Source organism: Danio rerio, chromosome 22 (assembly GCF_049306965.1).
Source record: "Danio rerio strain Tuebingen ecotype United States chromosome 22, GRCz12tu, whole genome shotgun sequence".
NCBI lineage: Eukaryota > Metazoa > Chordata > Actinopteri > Cypriniformes > Danionidae > Danio > Danio rerio.
The window spans coordinates 16,454,512-16,472,381 of record NC_133197.1 but is presented as its reverse complement, the minus strand read 5'-3'; the positions used below and the strand labels follow the sequence as shown (position 1 = coordinate 16,472,381).

General features: G+C 38.0%; 1 protein-coding gene across 3 annotated transcripts; it reads right to left on the bottom strand.

The window, feature by feature from the left end:
* Positions 1-1,970: 1,970 nt before the first annotated feature.
* Positions 1,971-17,843, bottom strand: tm2d1 (TM2 domain containing 1). Of its 3 annotated transcripts, none has more exon segments than NM_001099263.1 (7): positions 1,971-2,400; positions 6,946-7,065; positions 9,681-9,754; positions 14,636-14,727; positions 14,808-14,916; positions 16,971-17,044; positions 17,707-17,843. In NM_001099263.1, coding segments are annotated over 6 exon segments (594 nt in total). In that variant the 5' UTR covers positions 17,841-17,843; the 3' UTR covers positions 1,971-2,400; positions 6,946-6,954.
* Between the last annotated feature and the right edge of the window lie 27 nt (positions 17,844-17,870).

The following is a 17,870-nucleotide window of genomic DNA, read 5'->3' as shown; positions in this document are numbered from 1 at the left end:
GTGATATGAATAAAAAGTGATCATAAACGAATAATTTCTCAACTCGAGTGGCTCAAAGCACTTTACACATTGGCGAGAATCTCCTCATCAACCACCAGTGTGCAGCATCCACCTGGATGCCACGGCAGCAGTCATATTGCGCCAGACCGCACACCACAAACCAGCTGATTGGTGGAGAGGAGACAGAGTGATGAAGCCAGTCATAATATGGGGATGGTTAGGAGGCCATGATGGACTGAGGCAAATGGGCAAATTTGGGCAGGATGCTGGGATTAAACCCCTACTCTTTTTCGAACAACATCCTGGGATTTTAACAACAACAAAGAGTCAGAACCTCGGTTTAACGTCTCATCTGAAAGACGGTGCTCACTGAGCAGTATAGAGTCCCCATCAATATACTGTGGTGTTAGGACCCACACAAAGCACAGGTTAAGTGCCCTCTGCTGGTCTCACTAACACCACATGGGAAAGCGAGGTTTCTGCCGGAAGTGGTCTCCCATCTAGGTACCGACCGGGCACAGACCTGCTTAGCTTCAGTGGGCGACTATAAAATACACAAGACATGTCACTTGTGTAGTTTTGAAAGGGGGAAAGTGTAACGATCGATATGGTGAATGAAGTCCCACCTACTAGTACGGGAGCCAATCATCGATCGCTATAGACTGACGTTTCTCTGAGGGGAATCTCGGATCAGACATATGCTTTTATGGCAGTGTAGTGGTCAACAAACCCACTGGAATCTCTGTGAATGCTTGCTTCACAGACAATAAGAAATATATCCACATAAAGCTTGAAATCTGTACTTTTAAACGAACCAAGTGCACTTGATAAAAGTTTTCTGGTTTTGTAATTTGTATGAAATGAACGTGAGGTACAGTCAGTCCTGTCATCAGATGTCCTATCACATGACAGCAACTACTCAAACGTCTCAGAAACTTGAAAACAAAGAGTCGTTGTCATTTCTGGAGAAGATCTGCGATGAAGACTAAGTTGTGAATTACTTTAGAAGACCAGTGTACTCTGACGAAGCATTATCCAGAGGATGATAATGTGAATATCGGCCATAAATGAGGTTGGTGTCGTGATCTCGTTCCTTTCAAGTGCGCATGCGCATTAGCTTGGGCAACATGAAAATACGCCAATTTGCATGATTTGAACATTTAGAAACTAAATTTATGAGATGAAATTTTGTTTAATTTATTGGTGATTCCAAATATGTAATGTGATCGTAAGCTTGGCTAGCAGTTTTGGAGAATTTGATGTTTCCCCATTCAGACAAAATGCCCAAGCATACTGCCTGAGAGGTGTTTCAAAGATGACTTGCCTTAAAGGGACTTTGGTAATACTTACAAATCATATCGTGTATTGGTCAAAAAATCTGTTACTGGTCAAGTTTCCATCCACCTATTTTTATGGCATATAGAATAATATAAAGCAAGTGACGATTTTATATTCTTTGACTCATTAAATGGTAAATTTTATAATAGTGCTTTATTCGCAAATGTTTTATAAGATATTCCAACGCAATTTCATGGCAATTCGTAACTTTTTTTGATTTAGTGTCTAATTCGTATGAATTTGTACAATCTCATTTGACTTTCTCTTTCCCCAATGATGGTTCAGTTTAGGGCCAGGGTTGGGTGTCACGCCTTCTTTTTAACTGAACTTGTACGAATTAACCACTAAACTGACAAAACGTAAAATACTTACATTTTCTTATGAGATCAGGCTGGATATTCCAGTTTTGCACAGAAGTCTGACTTACATCTTTGGAAGGTAACATAGCTATTGTTTTGTTATGGACAATAAAAATATGATTGCCGACACAGCAAATTAACTTCCAAAATCAAGCTATTGAGTCCAACAACAAAAATCATTCATCGCATATGTTTGCCAGTACCAATATGGAGACCCAAGAGTTGTGCATTTTTGCTAACAATGCAGAGAACAAAACTTTCCGACACAGAAAATTATATTAAAACTTTATTTACAATATTTAAATAACATCAAAAACATCACAGAGTTGTCCAACATTGTAAAGTGAGGACAGGAATGAAAAGAAACAAAAGATGGATAACATTCCAGCAGCATGACTCCAAGGAAGAGATGATTGATTGAGAGATGGAGGGAGAGTGATGGAGGATGTGAGCAGCGCAGTGGAAAAAAACAGCTACGCAAAAATCCGAGATACTTGGAATAGCGAGACCAACACTAGCTCAGCACATACATGAGCTGTATTTGCAAACTTCACATAAGGACTAGTCTTTCCCGAAGCGTAGTTTGGCATGTCCATGCGTCTTTGTGTTTGGAAACAGCAAAGGCATATCCAAAGAAAAGATGTGATTTACATAACACGATCCTGTACATTTGGTGGGTCATCTCATTGGGATCCACCTGAAACTGCAGAATGGAAAGAGTTAGTTCTCTTCGGGAGCAGATCCAGGATAACACAAGCAGAAGATAAATCAGTCTCTTCCCACACTGGAGAAGACACATGTGGCAGGGAACATTTCCAATGCTGAAAATGGATCAGTGTCATTTTTCCTATACGAGGAAGAACATCATTCAGGCTTCTGGACCCATTCCAGGGCTGATGTAAACATGGGAAACCTATTTATAAGGTTGAAACAGAAAAAGGGATTAAGCTGTTAGTTCTAGGACATTTATCTGAGGTTTTCATGCCCTGTACACTGTCAGAAAATTGTGGAAAAATTGTAAGGGGGTAACTCATCACAAGGGCAGTGTCCTTAAAGGGATAACGTTGTACCTCATTTACCCTTTTAAAGTTCATGGTAGTACCTTAGGGATCCACATTACTGCTTAAACATACTGCATTATCATATGAGCCACACAGAACACTGTCTAAATCTAGGTGCAGATCATCAAAATCATGGGTTGTTTAATTTCGATGAGCGTTTTTCAATCCTGGTCCTCGTGCATCATCATTTGTTTAAATTCGACTACAAGTGGACTCCAGATTATTCCTTTATGATTTCAGTTTAAAGAAAACATTTTTGTTTCATTCATACTGTATGGAATCTTCGTGTGTAATATGTTAGGGGCCAAGCACCGAAGGTGTGTAGGCACTTATTAGCCGCATTTCCACTGTCGGGTCAGTGCAAGCCAGGGCTTTTATCGGGCCGGGCCAATCGCCCGGGACGTTGAGCAGTGAGGCTGAAATCATGTCGCGTTTCCACTGTTGAGCTAGTAGCTCGCAGCGTGTCACACAAACCCTGCTCCCAGAACGTCCCCCGAATCAAACATCACAAACCCCCCCAACCCCCCACCCCCCCAGTTCAGCGGGAGTTGGAAGTGTTTCAGCACATAAGAGCAAGTATCAAAATGTAGCCTACATTTCTTGCGCTCAGCAGCTTTTCACTAATAAAGCTCTTCATGTATTTAAAATTTCATTTTTAAATTTTACCACGTCATATAAAAACATAAACACTTGTTTGAGGACACAGAACACATTTTGTATTTGCAGTTTTCCCCGATTAGTTTTAAAAGTGGCACTGCACAAGACTGGTTTTAGCTTTCACTAAAAAAGCCTAGCCTAGTTTCTGCTTTCACTCACCCATAAAATGCTCTGTTTGCACGATTTGATTAATATCATCGTATCCAAATACTTTATACATAATACTTCAAACCTTCTCCGGTGTTTATTGTTTTTAGAAAATATCTAAAATCTTTTTTTTCAGAGAGGCCTTTTTAAAATAAAAAAGTTATACATGGCTTTAAAATGGTTTATGTATTGTATATACCTGAATTGTTATAGCTAGCTTTTGTTTGTTTTATATTGGTTTATTTATTTAATATGATATTATTATATCCAATATTTGTAATTCTTTAAATTATTTCAATATAGCTTTGGCTATTTTATCAAGATGTGACACTATTGTTTTGAGTCTGCAAAAGTGGACATGTAATTTGTAAAGTTTTATGTCTTTCTGTAGTATTCACATTGTGTTTTATCTTCAAAATAAATAAAAAAATAAATAAATTGAAAAAAACCCTAGCGGCATCAACAGAGCTGTGAAGGGAGCTCTCTTTTGCTCCTTCTCACATTCACATACAGGCATCTAAACGTGCACAAACACACCTTTTAAACATGACAAAAACTCTCGAAAACTTTACTTTCTGCTGTGTCTAATATGGTGTAAAGATCATTATGCGTTATTGAAACATCAAGGAGGACACAGCAAAGAATGTCATTTATAAATTAAAACTTTAATATTTTATGCAACAGCCTTGCATTTAAAAGGGAAACATAAGGGCGATCATACGCAAAAAGACCCGTATAAGGCTAGATGTATTTTTTTCCTTATTTATTTATTTGTTTATTTGTTTAGCACATGTACTCGTGTGTGTGATCGAAAAACTTGTGTCTGCCTCTCCTTTCACTCCGCCCCGAAGCCCCAGCTGGCCCTCTTTGGCCCAAGGTATTCGGCTGGCCGAAAAAGGCTTGCTGCTGGCCCCGAGAAAACCCCGCTTTGGCCCAATCAGTCCCCAGAAGTGACAGTGGAAACGCGACTAGCCTTGGGTCGCCCTGGCTCGCTCGCTTTAGGCGCGATAGTGGAAACGCGGCTATTGTATCCATTCTGGTTCTTATTATTATTATCCATCTTCTTCTTCTTCTGCTCTGGGAGTCTATGGCAGCCCTATCAACCTGTGTGTGGCATTTATGCAAACTTTGCCACACTGATAGCGGAGAATTTGATCTTCAATCACAAAAATTTGGACTGTCTGACCAAAACTCTATAGCGCTACCACGTGTCCAAAATTTCACTTATGTTTATCATTATAACTTTTGAACCTAATGGGCTACAATCAAAATTTCCTCTAATTCCTTGGCTCAAGCTGATTCAAGCACACCCTATGACATCATTTTCATCATGAATTTTTTTTTTGCTTTTCGAATTTTTCTCAAAATTTAATTAAACAAACTTGTCCTATACCATTTGTTAGATTTTTCACCAAAATGTGTTTTATAAAATTTTATCAAATTTAGTGTCTTCAGGACTGTGCCCTGAAGGTGCTCAAAGTTTCAATGCAGAGCCACTTTTCAGTCAAACGTTATAACGACATTTCTAAAAATGCTAATAAATTTTGACTAGTTTCCCCTTTTGTTATGATACTTTTCTTTATAGATTCCTTGGGTTGTCATGAGAATATCGAAATCAATGATGCCTTAATTAACTTAACTTCCGGTCTGCCATCTTGCCTTCAGTCAAAAACCTGTTTTTCGAACTCCTCCTGCATCGTTTGGCTGATTTGCACTAAATTTGACTCAGATCATCTTCAGACCATGCTGACAAAAAGTTATGAAATTCATGTCAATAGGTGTTTTTGTTTAGTGCACCACCACGTGATGGCATGACGCCAAACTACATCTGAGGCTGTATCTGAGGGATAGTTAAAAAAATTGACACCAAATTTTAGGGTCGTTATTGGCACCACACCATAAAAATTTGGTGACAGCACCACCTATGGGTCGAGTTATCAGATATTTATTAGCCATTAATAATGAAACATACAAATTTGGTAATAACTTTAGGCTGCATATGCTTATTTTGAGGAGTTCCAGTTGCTCTGTAGCTTGTCGCTGTGCTTGTTTATGATATGTCTGCTTGGCCCTGATAATTGCTGCTTGCATTTATTTGTAATTATTTACAGAGGAACTTTTTGTCACACTTCAAGCTCCTCTAGGTAGAAGACGCTGCAGGCAATGCCTGTTATACAATAAGAGAGCAATGAAGGAGATGGGACTAGGGAACAATGCACACTGTGCAAGGACCACAGTTCATGCATGGTGTTCTTCTACAAGTTTGTAAAAGAGACTTGCAAAATATGCAGATAGACAAGGATTGAGAAACACTGGTCTAAAGTATCTGTATATCTGCACAAGGTCATCTATATCTGGGGTTCTTTACATACCTACCTTGGGATATCTGCTAATTTTTGTGTTTGTGTTGGAGCAAGACTCTGCAGTACTACAGATCTCCAGGATTGGATTTGGCCATTTCTGCACTAGATCTAATACTGCATCAACTATTCTGGATTAGGTTGCAAGGAAATATGAAGAATTACAAATTGATATTGGTGGCGTGAAACATAGTATTCAAACATAGTATTGCATGTTTTAGTGAGTTCTTCACTGCACCTTTCAGAAGACTTGCTTCATGAAACTCTTAAGTGACTTTTGGGTGAAAGTGAGAGACCGAGAAGAAAAGGGAGGCAGAGGGACAAGAAAATGTGGCAAATGTGGAATCAAAAAGTGAATCATAGATGGAGACCTCATCTCTTCAGCAGCTTATGCTGGAACAATGTAAACACAGGAGAGTATGTAATGGTCTCCACATGGGTCCCATTCTGCATAACACCCCCATCACCACTATTACCACTGCAGCCGCTAATGTTAACCAGAGAGTGGAACTTGCAGGAAACAGAAACTGATAGGGGACAGACACAGATATGAGGAATCGTCTAGAATGTGCTTTTTATTGATATAGGGGAAGTCTAAGTGTGTGTGCGTGTTTGTGTTGGGGGGTACCAGGACAAAATTCGACCGATGCAGCTCTGGTGCCAGCTTTAATAAGTGCAATCGCACGTCGTGTTTTCCCAACATCCTCTCGGCACGTCTGACATTTAATCGCTCTCTCTCCCTAGAGCAGAGAGCCCCTTTTGGGGAACAGGAGAGTGAGGGGCTTAGAGCACAGCTGAAGGTGCCCTTGGTTCGCCAGTTTGCTTTGATACTCCAGGAGGTCACTAGAGATCACCACTGACCTTGACTCAGTGCATTATCACGAAGTCTTTGAAAAACTTCCCAAATATGCCGCTTACTCTTACCCATAAATCCTATTTTATCAATGCTGCTTGTATAGTACGACAAGGTCCTTTCCAGCCATGTAAAAAAAGTTTTCACAATTTTGAGAAATCAATCCTCACCTTGTGTCTTCATGGAGAGGGCTGCATTCTTCTGTAGGTCTCGTTTGTTATCGAGAGACGGGTGAGGCGTGCCCCGTAGTAGTCCACAATGTAATCCGACCCATCTGATGGACCCACGATCTATGCCAGAGCAAACAGAACGAGTCTTGAATGTCAGAGCAGCGTAGGGAGACCTACATAACAATGTAATCTTTCACCAGACAATTACATGATTCCACATTACACAATGATGAATACCAGGTGGGCTGGTGGGATCTATCGTCCTTCTCAGATGGTTCATGCTCGTACAATTGAATTATAAGACAGTAATGCCGAATTGGAAGCAATTTAAGTTTAACCCCAGGCAATGCTGTAATTGAGGTTGCTTATGGAGTCCTGGTGAGGAGGAGTGTCCCGAAGGACAGTCCCCAGATCAGAGCTTCAGCAATGAGCCTAGAGCCCAAACTGGGGCCCGTGCCAGTTCTGAGATCAGCTACTATCCAAGCAACATGCTTGGACTCACGCACAAAGACAGCGTAATGGCTTCCTGCAGGCGTGCGTGCCCAACACCTGGCCCTGCCGGCTCCGCTCCTCAACGCTTAGGGACGCGATGATAATGAGAACACACATCTGGTGGAGGGAGAAAGGCACCCACCAAACACAGACACTGTGTTATACCATATCGAGATTAGTGCTCGTCTGGCAGTGGCCCAATACAAGCTATTTCCTCTCGCAATGCTATCGGCCGAGAGTTGTCAAGATTGGTATTGTGGTCAAGATTCTTGAACACACATGTATACATTTTTTCATACCATTAACTCTCGAGCCATCCAACTTCACTCTCAAAGCTAAAGTTTTGCAGCGCCATTTATCTTGCATCATTACTTTCAAAAGGCCAAAACGTGGTGCGACTAACGGGAGGGAATATCGATGAATATAAATAACAGTAACATCTCCCAGGTGTTTATTCATTAGTTCTCGAAGACACATTCCTAGGTGAGGTGGCTCTAAGTGGAGGTAGTTTTCTGAGCAAAATATGGGGTTTTAGAAAGAGTGACGTGTGCAAATGGGGTCCCAAGAGAAGGGGATACTCTTTATCAAAAGTGTCACAATTTAAAAACGAAGAGGCCCGACAGTAGACGGCTAATTGAGAATGTTAGCGCGTGACAGCTTTGGCTGCCGGAGGCACTTCTTAAAAGCATTGCTCTCCCAGGGCCTTCAATAAGACATTAAGAGAACAATAAACACTGCAGTGGCCCTGTTAATCAAAGCCGCCATGGCTGTTTTAAAAAATAAAGGCTTGCTTTATTTATCCACTGCGGCTAGGAAAGAGCGAGTATTTCCGAGGAGGAACACAAAACAACCGAAGGAGTGATGATTAGCTGGCAAGAGGATAAAATTGTCAACGAATGGACAGGTATTGTTTTGAGGCAGAGCTGTGCAGGCTACTACGAATAAACAAACCAGGTAAAAGGATTTCAGCTGAAATATTTATGGAAAATAAATATAAACTCTTTTTGAAAGAGATTGAAAGGCCAGGACTCTTAGGAGTATACATGCTGCATATTCTTGAGATGGCCGACGAAAAAGGTATCATAACATGTTGTCCTGTCGTGATCTCTTCCAACATGCTGAAACTTGTCGGAAAACATCAGGTCATTGTTTCCCTAGCGTTTAGTAGCACAGACACATCTGAACAAATCGCACACAAAAAAAGTTTATTTTCACTAGCAGCGGGGGACGAAAAGATTTCCAACATATGACGCAGCAGCCTGAGGAATTCTAAAGTACGTGTAATAATTATTCCTGGAGCCATCCTTCAACAGGCATAGGAGCGTGCCATAAATATCTGTCATCAGTGGTGTGTGGAAGTGGCGGCAGTGAGCAAACGTCTCATGTATAGCTTCATTCAGGCCTGTGAGGCCTAATGAGAGTGGAGAGGGTGAGGTTAGGCCTAACAAGATGACAAATGGAGCGGCTTTTTTCTCTTGTCAGGTGTAGGGGGCCTTTAATAGGGGTTAGGGGAGTCCTGGGGGAGCGTGCGACTCGGGAGAAAAGGAGGAGGAGGCAAAAACAAACCACGCTCTCATTAGCTCCTTTCACAGTGCTGGAGCCACCGGAGGAGAGACACAGGTGCCAGTGAATACAAACACAAGCATTCAAGTACAAGTCAGTGCTGAGTCTCCGTTTATGCAGCTCATTTTAGGGCTTGTGGGTAAAGCGCCTCCCCTGGTTACTGCTCTAATATGCCAAATTTAAGTCAGTGTTCATTTAGTGGATGCTTTAATCCAAAGTGACTTTAAGTAAAGGTCTCGATCATTGGTCATAGCTCACAGTACACCCCATTTTGGGATTTGTGAAATGTATTTTATGAGTCTGTTTAATGCAACATCATTAAAATCATAACATTAATGTTAAGTACTTTAATAAATTAAAATTCATTTATCTCAATTTCAGTATTGATCCAAGTCCGAAATAAAAAAGTAATTAACATACAAAAAAAAAACTACTTACTTCTGGACAGGTTTGTAAAGACCAACTAGATCTAATGCAATATTTCCAACATTAAATATTTTCTCCTTTCAGTGAAAGAAAAATACAGAGTGAAGAACAAAAGCACAGCCAAAAACCCTGATAACTTAAATTAGGCATAATTAAGCAAAATGACATTTTGTATCAACTTTTGAGAAAAACAAATGTAGAAGGAAATGCATACATCAATAAATGGGTCAAGAACCTGGAAATTAACATCTCACCTGCATGGATATCAACATGAAGTCCACTAAGCTTCCAATTCCACAGAACCCCACGGTGCAGAATTTCAGCAGGCCTGAGAACAAACAAAGAGCGATCCACACGTTAACCGAGAACATACTACAATGCCTTCCATCATAACCAAATCGGTGTCCAAAAACACCTTCTCTCAAGCCTCTGTATGACCACAAAGAAAAACAATTTCTGAGGGCAAAGCTATTCAACACGCACCCAAGGAAGCATTTCTTTTCATACTTGCATTAGTGCAAAGAGTAGTAGCTTTCAAATGCTGAAAGGTCAAATTATTATAATCATCCAGTTCATAAAATAATATTTGGGTTTAAGTATTTGTCAAGAATTCAGAACAAAACTCAATGGTGTTATTTTAAAAAAATGGCCAATATTATATTTCTTTGTGCAATCCCTCCATTTCACGGGTGTCCAAACTTGGTCCTGGAGGGCCGGTGTCCTGCAGATTTTAGCTCCAATTTGGCTCAACACATCAGCACGGATGTTTCTAGAAAGCCTACAGTAGTAAGAGCTTGATTAGCTAGCCCAGGTTTTTCTGATTGGGGTTGGAACTAAACTTTGCAGGACACCGGCCCAACAGGACTGAGCTCAGACACCCGCGCTCTAGTTATACTCAACCCTGTTTAAATGGCACCAATCATGGTCATGGTTCCAGTGTAACCCCTTTGGTTCTACTCATCTTAAAGCAGGTATCAAATCGGTAAATGGGAGGCGGCATGCTAACAAGAATGCTAGTGATTTCTAGTGGCCAGAGGTGTGAGACTTACTGGCATCTGTAAGGTTTAAAGCTTGATAGATTCTGGAAATGTCTGGATATTTTAGAAAGCACACCACTACTCAGGTATTTCAAATCTTTATTTTACTGAAGACAAAACATGATACTCTTTACCTGAATTGGAGCAAATAATATAGGGCTACTAAAGTACGCATGAACTGAAAGCTGATGAGATTTATTTCATCTTGATGTACTTCCATCTGAAATGGATTTCGAGTAGGGAGCAAGGCTTTCTTTTTGGCTAGCATTCCCTTGTAGCAAACTAACAGTAAGAGGGTCATGGTTAATAATATTGTGGCTGAATTGTCAAGAGAGAAGGACTGCCACTCGAAATGCAGAAGCAAAATTATAACAAATTATGCTATTTCTAATAAGAAATCGGTCCAATACAATATTTCTATGTGCATAATAATATAGAACTACTGAAGTATGCATGAACTGGAAGCTGCTGAGACTTATTTCATTTTGATGTACTTTCATCTAAAATGGAATAATGAGTAGGGGATGGGGCTTTCTTTTCGGCTATCATTCCCTTGTACTAAACTAACAGTAAGAGGGGCATGGTTATGGATTATCGTGTCTGAATCGTCAACAGAGAAGGACCGCCACTTCAAACGTAGAAGCAAATGGTCAGACTTTGATCGAAGATTAGCAAACCAAACTTTTTTTTTTTCCCTCGGTAGATTAACTTGCGCTCAGTAATTGTTCACCTAAAGCAGGGGTGTTTAAACACTGTTTAAACACCCCGTGGACACCGGTGTCCTCCATATTTTAGTTACGAACCCCATTTAATACACCTGAACCAGCTAGTCAAGCTCTTTATAGTTATACTAGAAACTGCTAGGCAGGTGTGTTAAAAGAAACTGGAGCTAAATTCTTCAGGAAACCAGCCCTCCAGGACCAGGTTTGGACACCCCTGACCTAAAGAATAAGAATGTGCACTAGCAAATTAAACATTGTAAAATTTGACTTCAAACAGACTAATAATAATATTCTTAAGCAAAAATATATTGTATAATGTTGACATTATTTCCACAAACAAACAATTTTGGGTTACATTTAAGTAGGCTTGCTTTAGATGTCCATTAAGCCATTTGAAACCCACTATCAGGAGCCCATGAGATCTGACTGCAGTCAATTAAAAACCCCCTTCCCATCCCACGATTCAAACATAATTGCTACTAATCATTGCTAATATTACTCATAATTGGTCATTGAGGGGTTTAGGCATGTTGATTCCAGGAAGGATATCAAAAAAGCCACCTGCAGAATGTCTTCTGAACAAATCCAGGCCTTCTTTTGAGCCACACCTGGTCTGGACTGACCCCAGAGCTGCTGGGCCATTACACTCTAAATGAACAAGTCTATAGTACTGACTCCAGCGCGGTGTGAGCCTGCCTTTCACAAACTCCAGCGCTCCTCGCACAAAGAAGCCGGGAACAAGGGGGACCTTCAAACGCCCAGGCCCTTTTGTCCTAACGCAGGTGCTTAATTGATCAGGAAGTCCTTAAAACATGGAGAGAGGCAGAAAGACGGAGCTTCCCGCTGTATACCACCTAACCTTGGGATTTAGATGTACGACTTGAACTCATCTGCATGCGATGACAATAATTGCACCATGGGATAGAAGAACACCATGAGATCTGATGGTAAAGGAGAACTGTTTTTGTTAATTAGTTTTTGCATGCAGATTCGTTTTGTTAAAACAGCTGGTACCCAAAAAAAAAAAAAAAAAAAGAGCAAGGTGCTCAAAAAAGGGTCACCTACGGGTTTCTCGCTTGTACATCACATGCTGTTTTTTTTTCTAAACACTCCTGTAAGGACTAATACTGTTGGCCTCATGTGAACAGCATGCACCTTTTCTTAAAAGCAATCCATATGCGTTTAATGACGTCAGTGGTGTGCTGGGATTCGTCTCAGGAGTTTGTTCAATTAAGCGTGGATGTGCTAGGGATGGTTAATATTGAAGCCAAAGGGGAAGGTCTAGAGTTTTTGTACAAGCTGAAAGGCCAAAAACATTAATCACCAGTCAAAATCTAAACTTTTTAGTTCTTATCTGATGAAGGGACTTCCACAAAACATGTAAAAAACACTTGTCCCCCTTTTAAAAAAACTATTTCTACTTACTAAAGGTAAGGGTATTGCTTACTAAAAACTAAATCTATGGTTTGTCAATTTTATCTTAAATATATTCCCCAATTTATTAAATACGTTTACAAAAATTCTAGGGTAATGTGTAGAGGTTAGTGCGTCGACACATGCACTTCAATGCTTAAGGGGACCAGAGTTCGATTCACCACCTCAAGGTCCTATGCCGACCTTCCCCTCTTTCTGTTCCCCACGCTTTTCTGTCAGTACCCTCAACTGTCCTATACATTAAAGGTGAATATATATATATATATATATATATATATATATATATATATATATATATATATATATATATATCATATTGGGGCAGCACGGTGGCGCAATGGATAGAGCTGTCACCTGACAGCAAGAATGTTACTGGTTTGAGCCTCGGTTGGGTCACTTGGCATTTCTTTGTGGAGTTTGGATGTTCTCCCCGTATTCACGTAGGTTTCCTCCGGGTGCTCCGTTTTCACCAACAGTCTAAATTGTTCGTAGTGTATATGTGTGAATAAGATAGTATGGGTGTTTCCCAGTGATGGGTTGCAGCTGGAAGGTTATCCGCTGCGTAAAGCAGGTCGTACACCAGAGTGTACTGTGTATGTAATCAATATAATGGGGGCTCGTCCGGGATCTTAACATGTGTATGTTAATCAATATACTATTTTATTTAACTTGTATAGCTGACAGTAATTACACATATTGTTACTGACTCTACTGAATGACAAAAACATTACCCTGAATGATGAAACTTAAAGGAACGCTCCACTTTAATGGCAAATGCCAACTTTTTATTTTCCATCAATCTTAGTAAACAATGTAACAACAGAAGAGTCCAGCTTTAAACTCTTTCTTGAATTTATTGAGAGAGATGCTTATGGTCTGATATGTATTAGATTAGATGATTGGATTAAAAAAATTATTAAATAGTTTAACTATAGGGGAGCTGTAAAATGAGTCTATCCCCCCCCCCCTACAAAAAAGTGGAGTGTTCCTTCACTCTTATAATACAAACTATCAACTATAACATTGAATACATTCACAGTTAATCAAAAAATCTCTTTTTTTCTTGATCGAACAATAAAAATGCTTATAAGGTTTTGTAAAGAGATAATAGTAAAGTCTTAAGCGTTATTTTGGAACCTTATTTAACATATTTTTTGACTTTTTCATCTTTTTGAATTACATTTTCATGTATTTAATGCATGTTTTAATAATTGATGCATGATGACATCTGTAACCCTGCAGCTCTCTGGATGTAGTAACCAGAATCTGCCACCAAAACAAAATCACGTTTTGGTTGATCAATGCTCTACAAGCAAATTAATCAAACTGGCCATCATTTTTCTCTTAAACAATTATCAAAATCAAACACTCAAAAAGTCCATATAAATGTAAAGAAAACATCAAGATCAGTGCAAGAAAATAAGACTGTGGGATGCGTATTCACAGAACATCTGGCGAAAAGGTGTGTCCTTGGAAAAGAGGCCACAGATGATGTCAACAGCAGAACATCCAGGACTGATTCTGTCCATTTTAAAGGTCCCTTGTGTTGCAGTGCAGCACTAGCATGAGATATTGATAAGTAAATTGATGCCAGAAAAGGTGATTCCAGGCCACAGTACACACAAAAATGCAACGTTGGATTAAAGCCCAACTAAATTTAAAATAGGGTTTGCAACATTTACAAATTTTGCATTCTCATTTCATGTCTTTAATGCCACTTTGTTTATGAAGAACGCTCAAATAATGGCCAATTCTATTTTGTTTTTTGTGCATCTCCTGACTTTTGTGTGCAGCCATGCTTTCGTTGTATATGGTGTATTCTGGGGAATTTTCTTACCCCTTGGTTTCGAGTGTGGCCCTAAAAAATCTTCGTTTCAAGGGGTATCTAGCCCTTCCCCTTGGCCCTACGCCTTTAAGCTAAAGAGAACTGGGACATCCCTACCCCTTCACATGAACATGCAAAATGAGGGGTGGGGGTAAGGGGAAGGGCTAAGGGACTAAAGAATAGCATCTTACCCAAGGCAGGATATCCCAAGTAGAACCGATCTGCACCAATCCATCCCAGGAAGAGTGACAGAGCAACAGCTACTTTATAGGAGTAACCACTCCTAATATTAAAGAAAACATCCATGTTAGTGCATGGGATTATTTACAAATTATAATGACGTTATAATAAAGTTTGACTTACACATTTCGACATGGGATGGTTTTGTTAAAGCCGACCTCCTCACCGCTGAACTTGAACTGTGTTCCATTTGACAGCCGACAGCTGATGTTTGGGGCAGGTAGGCATTCCACTGCAATGACAAGACAACGTTTGATTCATGACTTCGTATTTCATGCAGGGACACATACAGTAACTAGATATTGTTTGTCAGCATACACAAATATATTTTCTTTATAATAATATTTTTAAATGATTAAGTACACAAGTGTAAAATATGCAGTATATATCTATATGAAATACATAACGCATTAACGTAAAGAAAATAAGTTATGTAATAGGGCTGCACAATATTGAAAACTCTGATATTGCGCTGTTTTATTTTTCCGCAATAAGAATACAGTTTTAAAAGATGGTTTGAATAGCTCTATTTGATTTTTTGAGAGTCTTACAGTATTCAGGTACAGAAATTGAATAATCGCAATGGGAAAAAAAATGCTTTTCTTACTTTGTTTTGTCTGTCAAGTCCAAATATCAAAACAAAAAATTCTTAGTCCAACTAAAAATATTGTTTAATTTTTTACCATCAGAAGAAATATATGAAAATGAAGAGTCTTTTGCTTGTTTTAAGGAAATTATCTGCCCGTTGGGTAAGTGAAATAATTTTGCTTTCAATTTAAAATGTAGATATTTGGGCTAGGAACAAGACAAAAATTCTAAGAAGGAAATATTTTTTTGCATAAATAATATAAGTTCCATATAAACACAGGTGTTTTAATACAATTCTGTAGCTCCTGGTCAACTATAATTCAGACTAGACATTGCATATCTTTGTGATGTGACTATTGTGGATGTGCACTTCGTGAGATTGATGCTGAAATGATATAGTGTGCAGCCCTATCATGTAATTGCACTTAGTATACAATTATATAACATATTATATATAAAATTTAAGTCCGAAATCTAACAATTATATGCATTACATATTTCATAATATATATTTTATTATATTATACATTTTGATTTCTGCAATTTTTATAATAAAAATATTAGAAAAGCATGGTAAACATTTTAAATTGATAATATAAAGGAAAATGGACTAGTACATTATTATAACATTTCAAATTTATTATAACAATGTACAAATATTAAAACAACGTAAAATAAGTCAAAATGCAGATTTAAAAAAAATGTTATACTTTTTAATTTATTACATTTTATAACAGCATACAGTACACACAAAGATACACACATATAGAAATATTTTAGTCTAGATTTTTTTTTAAAATGTTCGATCTTTTACAGAACAAACCATCATTATACAATAACTTGCCTAATTAGCCTAACCTGCCTAGTTAACCTAATTAACCTAGTTAAGCCTCTAAAAGTCACTTTAAGCTGTATAGAAGTGTTAAAAATATCTAGTCAAATATTATTCACTGTAATATTTGATGCTTGATATTTGATTTGGCAAAGATAAAATAATTCAGATATTAGAAATGAGTTATTAAAACTAATATATTTAGAAATGTGTTGTAAAAATCTTCTCTGCGATAAGCAGAAATTGGGGAACGCAATAAACAGGTGGCTAATAATTCTGAATTAAACTGTGTATATATATATATATATATATATATATATAATTATCATTATTATTATTTCATTCATTCATTCATTTTCTTTTCAGCTTAGTCTCTTTATTAATCCAGGGTCAACCCCAGATTACTAAAAGGACTAAGCCAAAGGAAAATGAATGAATGAATTATTTAAAAAAAAAAAAACATTTGTTCTAATAATAAATTACAGTTAATGTAATTTGTCCAAATATAATAATAATAATACATTTTATTTATAGTGCACTTTTCTCAGATCCAAAGTGCTACAAGGCATACAAGGCAAACAGTAACAAAGCAGAACAAAAAAAATAGTATAAACACCACAATAAGGCAAAAATTCAACAATAAAATTAAATGAATAAATTTACAAAAATGATCAATTTAAGTTAAAACCAACGGTAAAAGGTGAGTCTTGAGAAGTTTCTTAAAACAGTTCAAAGGAGTGAATGATGAATAAAGAATAATGAATTACCATATTTATATAAACAACTATAATATCACAACGATACATTTTATAAACAGAAGTATACATATATTGTATGTGGAATATATAATACAAATAGAAACCCACCCCAAGCCACTCGGTCCTTGCAGGTTTCAGGTTCTTGAGTTGCATCATCTATTCTGGGTTCTTTACACAAATACTTGAGCTCTGTTAAGGTGGAATCATATCTCTTATAAAACATCTCAATGTGACCATGTCACTGGCCCATAAACATTTCATACTTGTTACCAAACTATTTCATAACTGTAACAAGAGACAATTTAACTATATCTTGATGTTAAAACGTCTGCCATAACATAATTTATCAATTTGTGACCTTTTTGGTTTCTTGAAAGCTATGGAAATTCAAAATGTAATAGAGGAAATACATTAAGTCCAATGCTATTGTTTACATCCATCAAAATGGTCCATATTTATCATTATACTTGCATCATAAAGTAAGAATAGTGATGCTAAATTTCAATAGTGATTAATGGATGACCAACAAGATCATCAACAGGATCTAATTCATTATTACGCCTGATTATCAAATAAAAAAAAACCTCAAATGTTATGATTTGTCATAAACAGACATCTGAATTATACAAAGCACGCTATTTAGGACGTATTTACTATACATATTATCACTCAACACACGTCTGAATTACAAAACCACAACAAAATATTTCTTATGATTGTGCGTTAATAATTGAAAAACAATATCTAACATGCTAAATTAGCACAAACGTCAATTAGCGACAATGCAAGCTAGCATGCTAATAATTCAACAACCCTATCAATTGTAGACATTTTGAAAGGATATTGTCCCAGATGGAGTTTATCACAGCTGTCCACATCATTGCTCAAACTGTGGATGACAGTCAGACAGAAAGTGAATAAAAGCAGCAGTCTTGTTGTCGATCGAAAGCGCATCAAACTTCTCCAGCGAAACGCCATGTTGAACTGTCACGTGACTGCCAGGGCTTT